The sequence below is a fragment of the Pithys albifrons genome, chromosome 5 (genome assembly GCF_047495875.1).
Source record: "Pithys albifrons albifrons isolate INPA30051 chromosome 5, PitAlb_v1, whole genome shotgun sequence".
Classification (NCBI taxonomy): Eukaryota; Metazoa; Chordata; class Aves; order Passeriformes; family Thamnophilidae; genus Pithys; species Pithys albifrons.
Genome location: NC_092462.1, coordinates 39,042,097 through 39,064,882, shown reverse-complemented (window position 1 = coordinate 39,064,882; position 22,786 = coordinate 39,042,097). Strand labels below are relative to the sequence as shown.

At 35.2% G+C, this 22,786-nt stretch overlaps 1 protein-coding gene across 6 annotated transcripts in view; it reads right to left on the bottom strand.

Moving 5' to 3' along the window:
• The window catches only part of WDR17 (WD repeat domain 17), a 54,836-nt gene that overhangs the window by 13,357 nt on the left and 18,693 nt on the right, over window positions 1-22,786 (bottom strand). For 5 of the 6 annotated variants that reach the window (XM_071556268.1, XM_071556271.1, XM_071556265.1 and 2 more), the window contains exons 4-19: window positions 20,868-21,098; window positions 17,468-17,719; window positions 16,687-16,809; window positions 16,164-16,351; window positions 14,767-14,935; window positions 13,549-13,640; window positions 9,580-9,662; window positions 8,568-8,654; window positions 7,841-8,005; window positions 6,115-6,317; window positions 5,832-5,981; window positions 5,591-5,721; window positions 3,854-3,979; window positions 1,550-1,705; window positions 1,202-1,266; window positions 689-821 (exon numbers count right to left, since the gene is read on the bottom strand). In XM_071556268.1, coding sequence (XP_071412369.1) covers window positions 689-821; window positions 1,202-1,266; window positions 1,550-1,705; window positions 3,854-3,979; window positions 5,591-5,721; window positions 5,832-5,981; window positions 6,115-6,317; window positions 7,841-8,005; window positions 8,568-8,654; window positions 9,580-9,662; window positions 13,549-13,640; window positions 14,767-14,935; window positions 16,164-16,351; window positions 16,687-16,809; window positions 17,468-17,719; window positions 20,868-21,098 — 2,354 coding nt within the window. The remainder of the gene's footprint in view (window positions 1-688; window positions 822-1,201; window positions 1,267-1,549; window positions 1,706-3,853; window positions 3,980-5,590; window positions 5,722-5,831; window positions 5,982-6,114; window positions 6,318-7,840; window positions 8,006-8,567; window positions 8,655-9,579; window positions 9,663-13,548; window positions 13,641-14,766; window positions 14,936-16,163; window positions 16,352-16,686; window positions 16,810-17,467; window positions 17,720-20,867; window positions 21,099-22,786) is intronic. The other variant, XM_071556269.1, reaches the window with a different exon arrangement.

Here is a 22,786-nt window from a genome sequence, read left to right as displayed (position 1 = left end):
CTCAAAGATCTTTTCCAATCTAACTGATTCAGTAAAATTCTTTCATATACTTCAAGCTGTAGCTGGGATAAAATCATTAAACCTCAGGTCTGAGTTAAAAAGGAAAGCAACTCCTGGTATTTTGTTGCTTAATATCATCTGATTAAACCTTTGAGACAAAGATCATTCTATGAATTGTAATATTCCTCTGCAATCTCTCTCTTACAAGAAAAATTAAGATCTTTCTAAAGCTTTAATTTAAGGTTACAACTTTATAACTTGTTAAATCTAAGCATGCATCCAAGTTCCATTCTGTACATTATTCAGCTATTCAGCTAAAAAATTCAGACAGACAATTTCTCAGTTGAAATGCAAGAGAAATTAAATCCTACATGTCTTTGATGTTAAGGGCAATACTGCCTGTTGAACATCAAGTTCTATTTCAATTGAAATTAGCATCAAATTTCATTATGGTCATTTGATTGCAGTTTAGAAGAATCGGGCTTTAAATCTGTAAACATGAGGCTCCTTCTTATAATTTCTCATAGAAACTGGTCAGCACAATATGAAAGTAAAGACGAGGGTATCATTATTCAGTTATTTTTCTAAAGTGAACAAAGCTAGTCTTTTAAATATGCTTGTCATATTGAGCGTTATAAGCTAATAGCTAAATAAATCTCCCCCACTGATACACATGGTAATTTAATACCTGTGCAACAAGAAGAGCCTCTTTAAGCTGACCTTTCGAAGTAAAGAAAGAAACTAGCTTCTTCACATCTCCAGTAGCTATACAGTATGGGATGACATCATCATTTTCTTCCTGAATTAACTGATCAGCTCTCCTGATTAAACAAAGAATAAATTAACAAGAAAGATCTACATATATAAGAAACAACCAAACTTATCACTATAGTGTAGGTGTTAGATGAAGCCATATAGTTAACTGAAACCCATCTGCCTTCACAGACTTACTAACTTTGGATACTGCATTAAAGAGCTTACAGTTAAATTTGCAATTTAAGTTCAACCGTTAGATTCTTCTACACAAAGTTGTTGAAATCCTCCACAGTTCCATCCCAAAGCTTACTGAACAAAAAGGAACATAATTAGAAGGCTGTAACAAAAGACAAGTATAACTGATATTAGGATTCATCCTTCCTAATTGTCTGTGTACTTTTATGGACTGAAGCTACAATTCGCCATCATATATTTATTAATTTACCTTTGCATTAACTTCCTCCAATATTTCATTGATACACCAGGTGCAACTGAGAGAGCTTTGTCCCACTAGAAGAAAGCAGAAAGACATTTAACCTGATCATTTTATTTTGAGAAACAGCCATATTTTAAATTAGTTTAAGTTTTCTTCCAATAAAAATGAATTTGACAAGAGGTTAAATAAGGAATGAGCTATCCTTTAGATTGCATATATTAAAAATAAGCTTATTGGAACAAGATTACTTTTTTCAGGACTTTGGACCCATTTATTGCCTCCCTATCTTTGCCATGATAGCTGGTTTTCAGAAACCTTTGTATTTTATTATTCTTCAATAATGTTCTGATGTTTTACCTCTCCAAGTTCTACCATTAGTTCACAATATCGCTGAATTTGTCCTAATCTCAAATGTATTTCTGCAGCTTCTTTGAGTCTTTCCTCTTTGCTCGGTGCACCAATACCACCTCCAAACTTAGACATCTTTACTGTTGTCAGTTCTTGTGCCTTGGACTGAGGGGAAAAAAAAAGATAAAGTTTTCTGTCATGAAAACAGTTTTTTTTAAGAAGGCACTACTGTCAAATATTACAGTGGAATACAAAGGGTATCATTCCAGAAAAAAACTCCTTTTGAGAAAAGGCTAATTGGAACTTAGTTCAATGAGATTACAGTGAACTATGTTTATATTTTTAAAGTAATTGTGTTAATATTTTCCTATATATTTTCTATGATTATTTTCCTATAATATCTTTATATAATTTTTTATTCTCAAAAATTTTCTCATATGTAATAGTAATTCACCCAAATGTCCCTCATAAAAATATTGATATTTTGCAACTTACAAAAAAATGTGAACATAAACTACAGAGAGATAGAAATTGAACATTTTACCATTATAATGATGTCCACATAAAGAAATAATAAAGACAGTAGGCTCAAGTGGTTGAAAATAGGCTTTGTGGTCTGATCTGCCATGCTCCATTAATCTTATGACCAAGAAATTATTTATATTCCCAACTAGCACAATTTTTATATTAGTTGGAGAAATAATGACAACTTTCTTCATCTAGCAGAGACTGAGAAACAAGCTGCAACAGAATTATAGTTAACACAGGAAGAAAAAAGCAGAAAGAGCTTCACATTTCAAAAATTCTCAGTTTAGTTCTATCATCAATGCACATTGATGGTATTTGTCTATTCATGACTTTATAGTACCATATATGGAAGATGGAGAAGGAATTTCAAACATTTTTCACCACAGTAAACTGCCATGTAGACCAATGACAGCTCCCAAGAACATGTTGGGGTTTTTTTTGTTGTTTTTTTGTTTTTTTTTTAATACAGTGTTACTTTTTTTTTCATCAGCACCTCTATATTTTTTATTATTTTCATGCTGAAGTCTCCAATGAATTCTCTCTGTTTCCTAAACACAGAAAAACAGTTGCTCTACTTCCCTACTTCATCCTGAAATGTCTAAGTGCTGCCATGGCATTATCTACTTTCCTAAGGAAAAGACAGTATTATCAGCCCTTAACAAGCAGTCAGCATTACTCTACCCCTACTTAAAGCTCTCAAACAAGATTCTGAGTCAGCAAAAAGGGGACAAAATGACCAGCAATGACTGTAGTGACTCTAGGTCACCGGAGTTATAAATGCATGAAATCGCACTGCAAAAATAAACAGACTGCTTGCATTGCACAAGCCAAGAATTTGTCTTCTCAGGCTAACTGGCTGAGAAATCTAGTTTTTGGAAACATGGGCACATTTACAGGGCTTCACAGGATTAAGAGAACAGTTACTATTATTACAGTTAACACTGACAAACTTTAATCACTTAAGAGTCATAAGGTATGTAGGACACCCTTGAAAAGCCTGTGATTCTGCAAGAGACAGCCTGTAACAGCAAACAAGAGGTGATACATGGCAGGTATTAGCCCTGGGGGTGGGTGGCAAGCGCTTTCCCTGACCCTATACCGGTAGATAAGCTTTCCTCTATTTACTACACAGTCATTAGAGTACAGGGTTCCTCAGTACCACTAAGAACTCCAAGACAGAACCACAAATTTGCATACTCTGCAGAAACTGTATATCTGGTTGCATATTCATATATGCAGCTACTAATAAATTTATGGCCTAGTACTTAAGTTTCACATTCACATCTGCATCACTCTTAAGCTGCATATCTGTATTAATGACAGATTCTTGCTTTTCCACTCCTTCTTCAGAGAGTTACAGAACCTATTTCTGCTAACTCTCCTCCATTTTCAGATGTGAATTCTCCTGTCACTGCATCTGAACACAGCTACACACTTCATGGTTATACCACAAAATAGTCACGTAATTTGACTTTACTGAATATAAAAGTACAGTGCATATAACAGGGAGAACAAACTTGTGTCATAGCTGAAGCTTTGCAATTTCTTTTAGTCATTTTGAAAAATGCTTTTCTAGTTAATAACTGTAACCTAACATTTTAAAACTGAGCTTGCATTATGAGTACAATGGCAGGCAGACTTAGCTAGATTGTAACAGGCTGCACAAATGTCTTTGGACATGAAATAAATTGTGACCCCTTTGTAAAGCACTAAATGTTATTTTTAAAGAGTGAAATCCTATATGGACTAACAATCATTTTCACATATTGTTTACGCTTTACTTACCATTCTAAATCGAATGAGATGTTTCATATGCATAATTCCTTTGCAGTAGTTTTGTGGAAGCAAACTATCATCCTGTCCTTTTATTACAGCGACCAAATCCCATAAATTTTTGCTGCCTCCAGAAGGCTGAGATTGTTAGAAAAGAAGAGTTCTATTACAGCAGCATTCAAGAGAGAAACTTGAACTTATAAAGACATGGAAAAACATTTGTCAGTCAACTCCAAGAAATACAATTTCAGACAATTTCAATATTAGAACCTTTATTATAAAGACATGAATTGGTTCAATATGCTGTAAGTCCTTCAGATATGCTGATATCCTGATATACTGTATCCTTCAGATACAGCGATACTCATGAACATAAGTATTTGGTTATGTGTGGACACAGTTGAGGGCTTATGATTAGAATTTTCCCCTTTTGCTCCCAAAGAAGTACAAGTTATCCTGTGGCTGCTGCTGGCGTAAAACAACATTCAGCTGCTGGGATGCAAGAACTACTCCAGTACTTTATCATTTTTTTTTTAAAGCAAAGGTATGGGCCAGGTAAAAGCACAGCTCCAATGCATGACTGCCACAACCTTGTTTACTTTCTTAAAATTAAAATAAAAAAAAATAATAAAAAGGTATAACTGTATATGCATAAAAGCTTGCAGGTCGTCAAGGTGATTGGTTTTTTTAATAAATTTTAAGTATTTCCATTGGCCTAGCATTTGAATCAATCCTCCTGTAGAACTAGGACAACAGTTTAACACTGAATGAGGTCTAGAAGAGGGTGAGTATATAAAAGCTTAAAACAAAAAATAAAGTCATGAAACCTTTGACCTGAAAGAGCTTTCCTAAGAATAACAGGATTACAAGTTTAGAAGTCCAATTATTTCTGAGCTGGTAAAAAGCATAAAATCCTACTAGAAAAAAATGAAACCAAACAACAAAAAACAAACTCTCTCTTTTTTGTGTCCCTTATAGCTCTTATTTAACTTCTAATAGTTTAGCACAATACCTGATTTTCTGAACTCAAAAAGCACTGAGTATAGCTGATCAAAAAATCTTTTGTTCTTGGAAAATTCTAATATACTTAGAACAGTTTTACTTTCAAATTAACATGGGTTATCAATATTTATAACTTCTGTGAAACAAGGAATTCCATAAAATATACTTTTAATAAAATATAACATGCCCAGCTGTGAAATTAAGGAAGGTGGTTTCACCGTTCTAAATCAACTGCACTGAGAGGCTGCAGCAATTTATAGGAAATATCATTGTACAATGGAGCAAAGACAACAGAGAGATCCTGGGCCATGGGTCATCCAGATCTACACTCCGAGAACGCAATACTGCAGTTTGGGCACAGACACTTGGGCAATTCAAACCTTACCAATGATGAGAATGTCCTTTTGGTACGTTAAAATTAAAAACTCTAATGTAGTTTGATAAAATACCTGTTTTCATTTTCTTGAATAGATAATTTATGTAAAATTAAACCTTTCATAGCGAAAATTAAATTATCCCACTAATTTCACTTTGCAAAAAAAAGGTTTTTACAACTGACAAAATTCAGTCATGAACATTTTTATATACACAACTCTTAAGAAACAGAACTTATTTCCACATATTTTCTAAGCTCCATTCAAAAAGGGAGAAAAAAATGGTAAAGAAAGAGATTTCAGTTTTGGAGATTGATTTCAAAAGAGAAAGTCATGCATAGTGACAACATACTTAGGTTTGCAGAATACTTACTGAAAAACATTCTGAAAACCACCTTAGTTTTTTCCCTCGAGGATTTCCTGACAATTTTTCCAATTCTTGTTTAATATCCCTGGAAACTTTACCACATAGCAAAGGAGGAGCACCAGATTCCACAGCACGATCTAACACACACATGAAAATGAAAAAAAAAATAAATAAACAACCAAAGAAAAAAAGAATAAGAATAGTAATACAAAGGAAATGAAAACAATGGTATATACAATTTGCTTACCTGTATTACCAATAATATCATCCCAACATCTATCTGCTAAGATATTTATTTGAAGAGGGTTTATAAGAGGTGTCAATGACCAGAGTCTCACAGTGGAATCACGAGAACAGGATGCCATAGTAAATGGATGGCTAGGATGACATGATAATCCTAGTAGAGAGGGCATTTAAAAATGTAGTCAAATAAGTTTATCTAATAACCCATTTGATTAAAATATTTTATAAATTTTAAAATACATTACAATGCATTTCAATACAGAAATAAAACAAATTAAAAAAATTACCATATACATCTGCACCATGATCATAAACTGTGTCCAAACATGTTCCATCTCTTGTGTCCCAGACTCGAATTGTATAGTCCCAACTTCCAGATATTAGAAGGTAAGGAATTTCAGAATTCCACATCAGTCCCCGTACAGGAGCTGTATGTCCGCTAAGAACATTTATACAAGCATCCTGTGTATAATCCCATATACGAACGGTACTGAAACAGGATAAAAAAGGCAAATGTCCATCAAGTCACCTATCAAAATATAATTATCTCTCTACTTCAGCAATATTCTAAGCTTCAAATTTAGAAGAATATTTATTTGCAAAATGTAAAAGTTGAAAAAGGAGAGGTTGAAGCCAATGCCCTTCAAGTTTAGAATGGGTTACAAAATACACTGAAGACCATTCACCAGGGTAAGGAGCTATTGTATCCACCATACAGTCTTTCAAAATCTGACATGCACCATCAACTTACATGTCAGTGAGAGAAAAGAAGTTGGTCATATGCCTGCACATGTAATAATTTTTTTCTGTTAGGACTCTCAAGAGGAAAAACATTAAATAAAAACAAAGAAAAACTGTAATTTTTTTCCTTCCTGTGGCTTTATCAGCCCTCTAACAGATCCAGGAAATTACAGACATGTTAGTTTAACCTCAGTTCCTGGAAACAATTGTGGAGATCATGCTGGGTACTATTGGAAGGCATTTAAACAATAATGCAATCATCAGTCACAGGCACAGTCAACATGAGTTCAGAAAGGGAAAGTTCCAGTTAACTAATTTGATATCCTTCTATGACAATGTCCCCTGGCCAGTGGTTGAAGTGAAGGTGCTGGAGGTAGTTTCCCTCAATTTTAGTACAAGTTTGGATATTGTCCCGCATGGCATCATTCTGGACAATTGCTCCAATGGTGGGATAATCAGGTTCATGGCACACTGGGTGAAGGACTGAATGAACATCAGGAATCAGAGTTGTCATGATTGGGGCTAAATCTGGCTAGCAACTGGTCATCAGAAGTGCTCCTCAAGGTTCAACTCTAGGGCCACTCCTGTTCAATGTAGTTTGCTGTCAAGTTTGCTGTGAAGTTGTTTTCTGTCATTAACCACTACACTATGAACTAATAGATTTTGCTCCACACGTAAACCTCTAATCAGTGATAATGGGAAAAGCAATAGAAGCCAATACTCAAAACTTGTGATCCTTTACAAAAATATTTTGCATACTCTGCAGAGAAGTAGCTTAGAATCACAGAAAAATCCTTCCTCCTGCTTACCATGGACTTAAGTGTTCTCCCCCAAAAAGATGTGATTAAACCAAAAAACCAGAAGTATCTAGCACTGATTAAAAATCTCTGCAGATTCTACTTAAGTATACTTTTGAAAAATATCAAATAAGAACAGGTCTTGCAACTGTTTCTTTAGATATAATGTAAGTGTGTGGTATCTTCCTTGTATTATTCCTCAGAGTAACAGTATCAGTCACTGACCCAACTCTCAGGAAAGCATTTGGAAAGTTTGCACTGCTATAGCAGTGTGACAATTTTAGATAAAGATCCTGATGCCCAAATACCATATAAAGCTAACAGCAAAGCCTGAATGTGAACAAGGCAGAGATTTAGACTATTATGTACTCAAAAAGTTTTTGAAGGTACCAACACCAGTACAAGTAAAGATCTTGAGATTTTCTAATAGTTTTGCTTAAGGTTTTAAGTCTTCTAACAGTTCAGAAATACACACCCGTCATCAGAGCCACTGCAGAGGATTCCTTCTCTCAGAGGAGACCACCGTACATGAAATACCTTTGCAGTATGCCCTGTAAAAACTTTCAGTGGCTGATCAGAGCTGGTTGCCAAGTAGTAAACACGAACATTTTTATCCTCACAACCAGTAGCTATCATATCTCTGCAAAATACAAATATCAAAATCCTTGGTCACAGAGATGATCAATGCTTTTTTAATTTAAAAATAAATATGATGTGTAATTTGCAATTTACTTTAAAAAATAGCATCTTTTTCCTTCTTCTTTGTCTCTTCAAGAGACAAAGTAATTATTAATAATCCAATTAAATATATTAAATCAGACAAAAAATTCTCATGCCATTATTATCTGCAAAATTAACATATACTGTAGTGTATTTAGTTGCCTGCTACATCTTCAGCTTAGCAGTCATTTTCCTGGTATGGAATGTCTGCTGTTTCCCCCCATTATATATTCACCTAGGGATTTTTTTTCCTCTTATATATATGAAAAGATCCTCCTTTGAAAGTTAAAAAAGTTTACGGTGGTCAATGAAATATAATACTGGGAATACAGAGCTGCTACAGGCACATCCTACTGTGGAACAGATAATTTCAGTGTTTTACTATCACAGGGATTATCAAATTCTAAATAACTTGTGTTACTTTACTTTTAATCAATTTAAATAGTAAATACTGTCAATTCTTTGGGGTTTTTTTTACTTACTTGTTGTTTTGACTCCAGTCACAGCCAAACACTGCAGCTGGGTGTTGGTACTTGTGAAGAACATTGCCATCGATGGTTCGAATAATACTGAAAACAATTACAATGTAATATGGTAAGGAAAACAACATTCTGAGTAAGCTACCCAAAATTAAGTTTTATTCTGTGCAAATAAGCCAGATTTAAAAAAACATATATACAGAAAGAATATGAGAAATATTTATAAAAAATATCAACCCCTCAACTACAAGGCTAACTATGTATTTCCCAAGAAAATATCTAACTAGATTTCAGTGTTCATGGTCCTTCAGAGGCGTTGAGAAGATGTCCATTGTAGTACCTCTTTCTTGAAAAGATCCTCATAGCCCAAAATTAAAGTTGAAGTTATGGCTTTAAGGGACAAATAAATCTTTAAGAAGTTAAAAGAAAAACAAAAAAATATGATAGTTTTCTAAAATTTATGCCTATTATGTTTGAGCTGGAATGACACAAGTACCAGAGGAAACAAATGAAGAAGGTTTTTTAAAATGTTACTAAAACATAATATATGTAAAATTGGTCCCAATGGTCATTCACATGTTTTTAGAAATAAGGTATTATACTCCTGTAATAATAACATAGTAATTACTTTGCTCTAAAATAGTGTTTTCGAGTCCTTGAAACAACAAACTTTAAAAAATTAAAAAATTAAGACAAGGAAAGTTGGACAGCTTTTGAAAAATGCCCTGTACAGACAAGAAATGTAGGAGGACATTCTCAGCTAAATAAAAATCAGTATTTATTTTCACTATCAGACTGCCTTAAACACTATTCCTTTTGCAATTTACTTTATTTTTTCTTAAAAAAATGAAAAACATACCCTAACAAGTACAGAAGGCTACTATAATTCAAGTTTTGTCCAGTAAGAAAAGCTTTAAAATCAGTCACTGATAGTACTGTCAAAATTTACAGACTTGAGAAGTGAATTTAGTTGAGAAGTGAATTTAGCAATTTTTTTTCTTCCAATAACACTCACCAAAATCCATCACTGCTGCAGGTTGCTATTCTTTTGGAATCTTTATGACTCCAGGCAATGCAGAAGATTCCATTCTTTCCATGCTTCAAAAAATGCAAAATACCTATCAATAAGAAATAATTCACCCCTTTTTCTCTCATCTAATTGACTAATATACTTTGTTTTATTCCCCTATGGGCTTCATCCCTTTTCTCCCAGTAAGGTATACTGTACAAAACCACACTATAGTCAATACCCAATATATCCTGGATATTTGAAAGTCCAAAAATTGGGACTATGAAGATAGATAGTAAAACTGCTGTATTCTCCAGGATCCAAGAGGCAAAACTGGGTCAAGCTGAAGAATAAGGAATCAAAAACTATATGAACCTGAAGCTTAAATAAAAAATGCTATGGGTAATCAAGAATGATCTCTGGGCTTTCGGACAACTAGTCAAGGGATCTGACGCACCAGTTGGATTCTCTTCTGCCCTTGCCAGTTGCAGAGAATGATGGGGCAAGATGAACATCTGGCTTTGAGACCAGTTTACCAACAGAATTTTGGAGGTTTTGATCATGGGTTATTTTATACAACAGTAAGCCTTAGCAGGGCTTGTTGAGAGAGCTGTAAACTAAATTGGAAAGAGGACAGGCGCAGGCTTACCAGAGAAAAGGTGTAGGGAAGGGGTGAACAACAGCAACCTCTGTTAGTATAACAAGGCTTAAGAGGGAATAGCTGGAGCAAGCACAAGCAGTCAAAGATGTAACCATTAAATAGGACTATGGGACATCCCTTTGCACCCACACTGGGATATTGACACAATCAAAGATATCTCTGTACACCAATGCCCACAGTGTAGGCTGAATCAGACACCTGTGTGATGCTCTTTGACAGCCCTTTGACCTCACTGCATTTATGGAGACACAGTGGGATAGCTTGCATGACCACAATGTTGTGGTGAAGGGCTACACAACATTTAGGAAAGACAGACCAGGAAGTCACATTGGTGAATCTGCCGCCTGTGTGAGGCAACACTAAGAATGTACCAAGCTCTCTCTTGGACTGTATGATGAACAAGTTGAGAGCTTATGGGTTAGGATGAAAGGGTAGACTAGTAAGGGTGACACTTTTGTGAGTGTTTGCTACAAGGCAGCCTGATCAGAAGGAGGAAGTAGGTGAAGCCTTTTACAGGCAGCTAGAAGCAGTCTCAGTGTCACAGATCCCAGTTCTTGTGGAGGACTTTAACTAACCTGACATCTGCTGGAGAAGCAACACAGACAACCATAAACAGTCCAGGAGGTTCCTAAAGTGTTTATGACTACTTCCTGTCACAGGTAGTGGAGGTTCCTACAAGGAACAGTGTGCTGCTCAACCTCATACTAACAAACAGGGAAGGCCTTGTGAGAGATGTGAAGGTTGGAGGCAGCCCTGGCTGTAGTGACCATGAGACAAGGAAGAAACAGGGCAGCAAGTAAGATACAATCATGGACTTCAGAAGAGCTACCTTTAGCCTCTTCAGGGATTTTCTTTGAAAAATCCCATGGGAACATGCCCTGTAGGGAAGAGGGGTCCAAGAGAGGTGGCAGATATTCAAGGGTCACTTCCTCCCGGCTGAAAAACATTGCATTCTGATGAGCAAGAAATTAGGTGAAGTGGGAAAGAGACCTGTGTGGATGACCAAGGAAATCCTGTCATTACTCAAGCATAAGCAGGAAATACACAGGAGATGGAAGCAGGGCCAGACCACTTGAAATTAATATATATCCCTGACAGGATGCATCAACTCACCACTCCTGAGAGAGCCAGAGGACACCATAGTGAGGCTGCTCACAGTCATCTTTGAAAAGCAGTGGTGATCAGGTGAGATGCCTGAGAACTGGAAGAAAACAAATCTCATCCCAGTCTTCAAAAAGGAAAAGAAGGAGGATCCAGGGAACTGCCAGCCAATTAACCCCACTTCAACCCCTGAAAAGGTGATGGAGTGCCTCATTCTGGAGGCCATCTCTATCCACATGGGTAACAAGAAGGTGATCAGGAAAAGTCAGCATGGATTCACAAAAGGTAAATCATGCTTGAACAATCTTATTGGCTTCTACAATGTAACAAATACCTGGATAGATGAGGGAAGAGCAGTAGATATCCCTGAGGGTCATGATCAGTGGCACATGGTTTAGTTGAAGGCCTGTCACTAGTGGTGTTCCCCAAGCTCCTGTGCTGGGCCCAGTACTGTTTAACTTGTTCATCAATGACTTGGATGAAGGGACAGATGCTTCCTCAGCAAGTTCACTGTGACACAAAGCTGTGAGAACTGGCTGATATCCCAGAATGCTGTGCAGCCCTGCAGGCTGACCTCAACAGGCTGGAGAGATGGGGGGGAGAATAACCTACTAAAGTTCAACAAAGGCAAAGGCAGGGTCCTGACTCTGGGGAAGAATGACCCCATGCACCAGTATAGTCTGGTGACTGATCTGCTGGAGAGCAGTGCTGTGGAGAAGGACCTGAGAGTCCTGCTGGACAACAGTCTGTCCATGAGCCAGCAATATGCCCTTGTGCCCAAGAAGGCCAATGGTATTCTGGGGAGCATGAGGAAAAGCATTGCCAGCAGTTTGAGGAAGGTGATCCTGCCCCCCTACTCAGCCCTGGGGAGGCCCCATCTGGAGTGCTCTGTCCAGTCCTAGGCTACTCAGTACAAGAGAGACATGGAAATCCTGGAGCAGGTCCAGTGGATGGCAAGAAAGATGATTAAGGACTGGAGCATCTCACTTACAAGGAAAGGCTGAGAAAGCTGGGCCTGTTCAGCCTCAAGAGAGATGACTGAGAGGGGACCTCCCTGGTGCCTATCTAAAGGGAAAGCAACAAGAGGATGGAGCCAGGCTCTTCTTGGTGATGCCAAGCAATAGGACATGAAGCAATGGGCAGAAACTGATGCATAGGAAGTTTCACTTGAATATCAGGAAGAACTTTCCTGTGTGGGTGACCATGCACTAAAACAAATGGCCCAGAGAGGTTGCAGAGTCTCCCTCACTGAACATATTCAAGAACCATCTGGACACAACCTGTGCACTGTGCTCCAGAATGACCCTGCTTGAACAGGGAGGTTGGACCAGATGACCCACTGTGGCCCCTTCCAACTTTACTCATTCTATGATTCTGAATATAGTTTAGTCACTTGTTGGAATAATGAAGTGAGTGGGCATATAAGTGGTGCTATGAGAAAACTTCAGTGGGATATGCATCAGGATCAGTGCTACACAAAAAATGTTTAGTAGCACAAATGTAAATATTAGTGTTAGAATCCCAGAATTCCTGAATGTAAGTAGGTATATTTGTTTTCTGCTCTTGCCTCTCTCCAAGACCCCAACTCACTTCTTAAAGGGCATCCCTTGTACATTGATGGAGATGCCATAGTTAATTATGTCTGTATAATCTGAAGATTATGGCTATATAATAAGAATACACAAAACAGTGTAAAATACTACAATGTAGTATTACACAGCTCCTTCTGCCAATAAAAATTATGCTACTATTTCAAGACTTAAAAATGCCTGGATGGATTTCAAGTAATACAAGGCAAGATTCTAAATGAAGCATAACGTTTAGTGAGCTGCAAATGGATCTTTATTGATCTAAACTTCAGGGACTGAAAGCCTTATGTTTGAAAATACAGAACACAGTTTGCATTTTGATGCTGAGTCTATATGTCCATATACATTTACATGTTTAAGAAGGAACCAGCTATGCTTTTGTTGTGTATCACTACAGGACCAGTTTTGAGAAAATGGAGATTATCTGGTGCTTCATCAGTCTCACGTCAAAAGTCCAGTATGAGGAAATAAAAATACTTCTGCCACACAGGTGAACCAAGACCCACACAATTCTATAGATTTTTATATTACTGCACCTTTTAAAAACATATGAACTTTGACCCATCTCTGTTTATTGACACTAGAGGGAATGACTATATAGACAAATAAAATAATTCATTTTACCTCACTGAATCTGGTTATTATTTTTCCTTTTCGAACATCCCAGATGAAGCCACCATTTCGGGATGTTGCACCTGCTATGCAGTTCAGATCTCCTTTAAAGAGAGAGAGATTTGTAAAACATCATAATGACTTATAAAATGGCAATATTGCTTTACTGTGTGGCTACTTAAAATTGAATAAATGTAATATGGCACATAAACACGAGTTCTCCATAGTTTAAGGCCAGCATTTGCTACCAAGTCACAAATACCAGTTTCAGAAAAAGCCTGACCTGTTTTTCTATATTTTTGTTTTGAGGAATGGCAAAAGTTGTATTGCTGTAAAAAGTATTCTCAATGCCTGTTGAAAGTCTTGCCCTTAAGAAAACAGTGACCATAAGGAATATGACTCAAATTGAAGAAGAGATACAATCTCAAAGTGTCAATCTAAGTTGGAGCAACTAGAGCATTTTCCTTCAAGTTCCTTATGTATTAAGACAAATCATAAAAATGTGACGGAACATCTAATAATACTTAGTTTTCTTAATCTTGCACCACTGCAGCACCTAAGTCCATCAAGAATGTACATGAATGTGTAACCACATTTTCCAGGGCCAAAAGTCTGAACACATAATTACACAGCGAGAACCTTAAAACTGAATTCAGGCCTAATCCAAAAGCCACCAAATTCTTCTCACCACAGTGACTCTACCCCAATATTCCTATATTTCTTATACATGGCACATTTATAGGAAAGTTTTGACTGTTATATTCCAGGCTGCAGAGGCAGAGAAGACAGTCTATGCAGGAGGAGTTTAGCAAGGTAAATATATAAAATAGGAAGAGATTCAGGTAGAAGAGAGATGGGGGGAGGGGAAAGAAGAGTAATCATTGTTTTCAAGGGTCTTCTGAGACCAAACACTAAGGGTGACATGCATTGGATTATATATTAGGGATAAAGTATAATGCAGAGAAGATCTGTCTAGGAATAAGGGATGTGAAAGAAGAAGTAAAAATTCTGGCTGGGAGGGACACAAACTTTTGGACAGGATGGTAAGGTACTCATAAGGGTATGCCTCACCAAGGTCTGAAGCATTGAATTCTACTATTTTCAAAGACAATTTAGTTTTGTTAAACCTTACAAGATACCCTTCTACCTACAACTCATACTTTTAAATGACAAATTTTGCAATCAATGCTAATTCAAAGAACATTTAGATATAAAGCAAAATATTCTTACCTGGAGCCCAAGAAATGGAATAAATAACCCCCTCATTACCAGGAGATGTATAAACTGCTGATAAAGTATTTATGTCCCAAACTTTTATTGTGCCATCAAATGAAGCTGTAGCAAGAAGATCAGGGTTATCAGGTTTGAATTTGCAATCAAAGATGGTCTCAACATGTCCCTTAAATGAAACAAATATTTAATCCATTTTTATTACATTTGATTTTTTCATAACACCACCTCTAGATCAAACTCTAAAATACATGGTATTTAATTGACCTGTCAGGTCAACCAAGAGTTCCAAAACCCCTGTATATTATGACCCAGCAGTCAAAATTAAAAGATAAAAAATAGCTTAGACTAAAACAGTACTCTCTTACAGAGATCATTATTAAAGACAGAAAAACTCTTTCCTGAAACCATGGTACAAAACACCAGGAACTTGTTAACATTTTCTGTTGGAACTAAGCTGCTAAAATCTAAAAAAAACTAAACAAAAAGTTAATTTTTCAAAACAGAAATAATTTTGCCTTTTTTGGTATAAAGTAAAAAAGTAAGGCTCTATATGTTCAACATATTCTAAATTTGCTTGTATCTCACTGATTTTTCTGTGTTTCTAGATGCAGTCTATGCTCTGTTGCAGTTTAAACTTCAATCCATTTGAAATTCCACATGTCAATTGCTTGTTTTCTAATACATGCATTTGTAGAATTCAAGTGGTCAACTATATGAAACATGGGTAATATGTAAGAATTATTTTTTAAGCCTCAGTTTCTTTACAGGACCAAATCCAATAAAAATGGAAAAAGAACACTAACCCGCAGCCCCTATTGAAACACATGTGGGAGTACGGTTGATTTTTTTTCCTCCCCAATGAAAAGGGAACTAGGAAAGAGGAAAAGAGAAAAATCCTCAAGAATAACCAAATGCCCTCTGAAAAAGAGGCTCATCTAATATGTGATAAACCCATCCAAATTTCAGCTTCTACAAAAATGTAACAATTCGGTCTTTGCAATTTTAAATTGAGTGACCTCACCAGATATCTCTCTGATTTGACATGCATTTTTATTCTGAAATATAGAAAACCCTCCTAATAATATTTCTGAGGATACCAAATTAACATCTTACTTAAAACCAAAGAAACAGACAAGTAAACAATCATCAAGTCCTTAGATCTTTATTTCTGGATGACAAGAATCTGCCAGAATAATTCCAACAGAATTCAGTCTCTTGCAATAAAGAATTACTTTCAACTTTAGAACTGTCATTTTGTTTCCTAGAAATTTACTCTTTTTAATGACTGAAACAGCTTTACAGTACTGCAAAGACTTCATTCCCCATTTTTTTCTCTTAGAAGACAGGGCATAAGCCAAATAAACCCCCATTTCAAAGACAGAGATGAACCATACCAAATCTCTAAGGAAATCCCACTTTTTGGCTCCCATGTTGTAAAGCCCCACTCCACCATCCATGAAGCAACAGACAATGTGACCAGGAGGAAGAGAAAATGCTTGGTTTTGGGTTAAAGTTGGAGGAGGAACAGCCTCACTTGTTGAAGATGTATGGTGATTTTTAGTAGGATACTGTGATGAAAATGCTTAACAAAATAAAGCAAAAGACATAAACAGAGAACATTATTTCTTACTTCAATAAGTAAAAATTATAAAAAGTAAAATTTTTTGTATTCCAATGAGATTTAAAACAAAAGAAATGAAGAATTCCAGTATGAAGCCTGGCCTATTAAAGAAAGATCTTATAAAGTGCTTTATCTTTTATGCATTTGTCTAGTCCACTAGCAGCAGAGGTACTTTGTTTAATTAAGAGCTACAGAGCCGACCAAATTTTCTTAGATTGACTTGGACATAAGACTCATAAACAAGATTTTGTTAACTAGCAGCTATTACAACAAATAACAATCAAAACTGCACTTACACTTTTTCTTTGGAGGAGAACTTAGCACATGCAGACCATGGAAACCAGTTTGCTTCAACTTAAAATTATCTATAGGTGTTGTACGTGAAACATTCCAAACACGTAACACACCAACCTGAGAATCTGAGGTTTAAAAAAAATAAACAAAGAAAACAAAACACAGAGGTATGTGGTTTAAGGACTGATTTATGAAAAATACAACAATGAATTATACTTCTAATCCTAAGAAGAATTTTATAAGCAGTCACTGTCATCTTCATAGAATCATAGAATAGTTAGGGTTGGAAGGGACCTCTGGAGATCATCTAGTGCAACCTCCATGGTAATATCCTATTTATCATCCATTTACCTCCATGGCAATATTACTAATAATAACGACTATTAAGAGTAGCTATTTAAACATGGATAAATTCTATGGAACCTTTCTCATAATAAAATATTCCCACAGTCTTAGTTTTCTAATTCATGGATTCAACTTGAGCAGTAATGTCTATGGCATAGAAAAGAGGAAGGAAATAGATCCTTTTATTTTTTAAATCTTCAAAGTGACATCCATTAGTACAATGTTATTTAGTATATAAAAAGTATAAAGTCATTTGTTTATGGACACAAGAAATTCTGAACAAGTAAAAACTCAGTTTAGTTTTACATTATTTTCTAGTTTTATGTTGCGATCTTTTATGTTTTCATTTGTAGAAATGCTAAGAAACAAAGATCAGAGTTGGAGTACTAATTTTGAAGACTCAGTTCTGTATTTATTACCTTAGTATAAAAGTCTTACCTCCAGTTATAAACATCCCAGGTGCACTAGAAACCCAGGCTAAACACTGAACAGATGCTGCTGAACTGGGAAAACTGAAAGTTGTGATACAGGACAGAGATTCAGAATCAACCAGTCGAATACCATTATGTAAATTAGCAACAAGAAGGTAGTCAGTTGACAAAGGGTCCCACTCCAGTGCTGTAACTGGATCCTCTTCATCTGTTCCTTCAAGAGACTCTGGTCTTAAGACATGTTTCTGATTTTTAGAACCTTTAAGTGCACAGGAAAACAGATTATTTCAAAATTAAATCAAGTACATCCTTCCAATAGTTACAAGGTTCGCAAACATAATTCTTAATCTCTCCCTGAAATTTTCACTAGCCTGCTCTACTGTCTGCATGAGTGAAATTAAGGAAGCTGGCTTTGCGAAATGTGACTAAAAGTAGTCTGGTTCCACTTAATCAGACTTTATTTTTAATATAGCAGAAAAGATGTCAGGTTCATTAACACAATTTTATAGGAAAGTATGTTAAATCATTGTTCTATTTCCATGAGTAAGGGCCCACAGCACAGCCTAAAATACAGTCACTTGACAGTAAGTAAATCTGCACACCACAGCACACACAGGCAAAATAAAGGCAGTATGAACTAGAACAAAACTGTGTTATTCAAAAAAGTTTCTATGAAGCCTTCAGACCTTTTTTCTTCTGAAAACTAGGTATGCAATTATGAAGTATTTATAGATTTTGTAGCAAAAAAAAGCCATTAAATATCTAACTTGACACTGGCAAAAAAGACATATTTCATTTGATGATCCACACAATCAAGAACCACAATTGTTTAACATACTAATTTCACACTTTTATTTTTACAGAGAGAGGGATCTTAGTCTTAGGTTCAGTCCAAAAGAAACAGAGCTGTATTTTTCAATTCTTTTTTTATTATGGTAACTGTCAAGACCTACCTATATTCCTTAGTAACTGATGTAAAACAAAACCTATTCTGATATATGCTAAAAAAAGCTGAAAAGTTTTTGTTCACTAAGGGGACATTCTGAATACTAAAATAGCTCTCACTATGATTTTCTAGTAAAATGCTATTAGCACACGGTCTGTCTAAGGTGAATTTATAAAATCATTTACTGGAAATGGGGGAAATAATTTAAGACTGCCCAACAACTAATACCACAAACTATTCCATTTAATATTTTTGCTTTTCCAAAGCATTGGGAATACCATCAGAAAAATGATCAAATAATTGCTTTCATTTGTCAAAAAATTTAGGATTCTTGCTTTTTTGATCAATGTTTTCTGGTTACATTTAAGTTCACCTTTTTGGCTGACTGAAAATCAACACTGAAGTGCAAAACAAGAACTGACAACAAAGCAGAACTGTCATTTTTTTGATATCTATACAAGAACTAAAAGTAAAAGTCCTCAAGTGATCGAAGCCAGCCATATTCAAACACTTCAGTCTCAAGAAAGCACAGTCAACAGGTGGGAGAGTATGAATATCTAGGAGCTATTCAGTTTTATCCATGCTTCACAAAAGAATCCAAAAGCAAACCTCCTGAAAACCCTCACTGTTACATTTTAATTTTCAATAAAAGAAGACATCAGTACTATGAATCACGCAACTGAGTCACAGGTCATTTAAGTCAGCTTATTTTGAAAACAAATGAAAGAGAAAATAGTTGAGAACATTTGGCTATTTATGACTGCACTGTATTCCTCTGTTTTCCTCACACTAAATGTTCTGCTACATTAATGGATAGCCTAGAGTTAAAACAGAAAATATAGCCATGAGAGAAAAACCTAAGTAGGTAACAATAACAAAAAAAAAGTTGTGTAGTCTGCTAATTATGTAGCAATGAGTCACACTAGAATAGAAATACTAGACCCTTTAGCGAGTCAATCACACTGAACTTTAAAGCAATCAGCAGAATCTTGTGGATGCTCAGGTTCTCCTACAAAAGGACCAAAACCTTTAAAAGTAAGGAATAGTAATTTTGTTAAATTGACTTCACTTGTTGACAAAGTATGTTCTGATCCAAAGACAAGTCATTTTACATGGGGGAAATAAGGGCTGAACTTCAATATCAAAGCAAAAAACCTAGGGGGTCTATTCCTTACTGTAAAGGACCAATTCTTTGTGTTACCTGCATTCTCCCGCTTTTTTTTTTTAAACAGAAGGCCTACATTCACCCCACTGACTTCACTTTCTTCTAGTTATTGTTAATTTTTAGAAGTTACTAGTTAAAAAATTCAGATGAATTTTGACTATAAATTCTAAACTAGAAACCCAGTTGATAAAACAGTTAATTTGGATGAGCTAAGTTTTCAACTGTATCTGAACGTTGACACACATTAAAGCAATTTATGAAAGTGTAACCACAAGGGTGCTTCTATTTTATTGCGTTACAATCTATTTTTCAACATTATGTAGTTTTGACATGTATTTTAATGAATTTATCTGTTCACCAAAATTTTCATGATCTATTCTCAAACACATCTATGTTTTCATCTAAGCAAATCCTTTGTCTTTTTCTAGTACTATAAAGAAAACAAGTTAAAAGAAAACTAATACTGGTCTGTGTTCTTTCAAAGTCATTATGATGGCTCCATTGTCTTAATTACAAGAATACAATACTTTGAATTTAATTATTTAAACAGCTCTATGGCTGCTCTTTTTGAAAGCATCTGAATTTGTTGTACTAATTGATACCACATAGTAGAATGTTCTACTCAGTTCTGACAATGCATTTGTAAGTAGATCTCTGCAGATCCATGGATCTTTTTAGATATATTTTGACTAAAACATTCCTTAGGGTTTTTTTAATGAAAATCTATTTCACTATAAGAATTGTATTGGGGTTTAAAAAGCACTTAATATGATTCAACAGAAAGTGTAATCCTTTTCTTGAATAATTTTAAGAAAGTGGAATTCTAAACAACTTTTTTTTTTCTAGAATATGAAGCAAGAACTCTAGAATATGAAGCAGAGGAGTCCAGGACAAATGAAATGTAGGAAACTAAGTGAAAGATTCAAGTCATTCAGTTCAAAAGAATAAACTTGCAGGGCAATATAGTTCAGTAGAAGATCGTGGCCGTTATCATTCTCAAAAAGAAAAAAAAAATATTTATTGTAGTTGTCAAAAGCTGCAGTGTTAGCTTGGTCACAAAAGGAAGGAGATGTAAAGGAAATGCTCTGCATCCCATATTTAAGAAAACATATTTTTGTGATATGGGAGAAGAAGGAATACTATGAATTAAGAATGAGTTTTATGCATGTACCTACATTCTAAAATCTAAATGAACAAAAGTGCAGAATTATATACATATAAAGAAACAAGACACATATACATATATATATATATATATACACTAAAACCAAAATATTTGACCACAGCAGTTTTTACCTGGTTGAAAAATAGATAGGCTTCCATCAGTATGTCCAAATACCACTTTTCCTTTTTTCTTTGGATGCCATCTAAAGAGACTGATATCTGACAAGAAACTATGTGCTTCTCTATGTACAGTTACCCCGCTGTCAGGTCCTGAGATAGTCCAAATGTACAATGGACCTCTGTGGGATACAAATGCAACTGCATCACCTGCATTCCAGCACCAGCTAAGTGACGCAGGAATTCCTGAAACATACAGATAAACCTTATAAGAACCAAGATATGAAATTCATTATAGTACTCCTTGACATAGTATCAGCAATTACCTTGTAAAACTGTAGAATAATTGCCCTACATAAAAATTATTAGACTGAAATTTAGACAACTGTGTGAACATCTCATGGTGTAAAGTAGACATTTACATAGGCAAGGAGTAAAATTATTTCCCAAATCACTTTAATACTACTTTGATGGGCTGTATTTTATGATACTATATTTCAATAGTGCCAAAGACAAACATGCATATGAACGAGAATAAGGCTGATCGTGTTAACAATACTTTAATTTATTCAGAATTTCATTTACCACTATGTTTTACTGTAAGCTATTTGCTACTAAGTTAGTAAAATATCGAGAACTTCAAAATGCCGATTTTTGCAAAACACAACAAAATTTATAGATAAATATATGACAGCCAGATATTTGTGACAAAACTGGAAAGCTACTTCTGTAATCAAAGGGAACTTTTGATAGCTTCCTTCTGTATATATGACAGTTTTAATTCAGTTGCCTAATACCTAACTGTAGGTATTCCAGTTCAAGAATTTTGACCTCAATATCTCCATGCGTCATTAATCCCATAGCCTAATAATGTATGCCTGAAGGAATAAACGGTAAGACAAAGTCCTCAAGCTGAAAATTTAAAACTGTAGTTAGATACTTCTACATGGAGCATTAAAAAGAGAAAAAGAGTCATTAACTAGAGTTTTAAACATATTGTCCTAAAAGTAAATTAGTTTTAAAAAAGATTCAAATAATAGCCACACTTTTTTCATGTGCATTGTCTGACGTCGATCTTCAAACAAGCATTGTATTGAAAAATAAGTATCAGCTTTTATATTAAGGCATAAACTGATGCAATATTTCTTTCAGAATAAATGAAATCAGTGTGGGGTTTCCTTTTGAAGGATACTCAAGATGTACAAGATTTTCAGTGGTATCCTAAAATGCTCTGGAGAGAACAGAGTAGGGAGTCCCAAAATGGCTTGTTAGATCCTGAGATTCTGACTGTTCTTGGGTTGTGCTCATTTTCCAAGAATACAAATGTAGGGGTCAAGAACATCTGTTGAGATTGACTGTAAGTAGGTACTGGTTTTGACCAAGGGAAAAAATCAGAATTGGGCAGGGAAAGATAACTGCAAATACAGACACTTAATACCCTAGACTTGTATTAGAATTACCAAATCAGCAGTTTCAAGTCCTGAGAGAAGATTCAGGTAGAGAAGTGTTGGGGCATTTTAACAAAAGCTGTTTTTCAAATTCACTGATAATTTATACTTGAATCTGTTGAAGGCTACCTTTTATTTCTTTTTTGTTTTCACTTAGGTAGAGTTATCCTGAAAACACACAAGTTATTAAAATGTAATTATTTACCCTTTTATACAATGATGAAAATACTGTGCTGTGTTTTTTTTTCTCCTGCTCAACAATAAATTGCTAAAAAGTTAATTCTTGAGGTGTTCAAGTATTTTAGAAAAAATAACCTCTGTCCTTACCACTTACAAAATGGTTCACAGCAATCCACTCAAACACATTATCCTTATTTTCTAAAATGAACTGAAACAAATCTGACAAGAATACTGTGTTGGACAATTATTAAACCTCTTGCCTAACAAGTGCTTTACACTTACGCTTATAGTGCTTTACACTATATC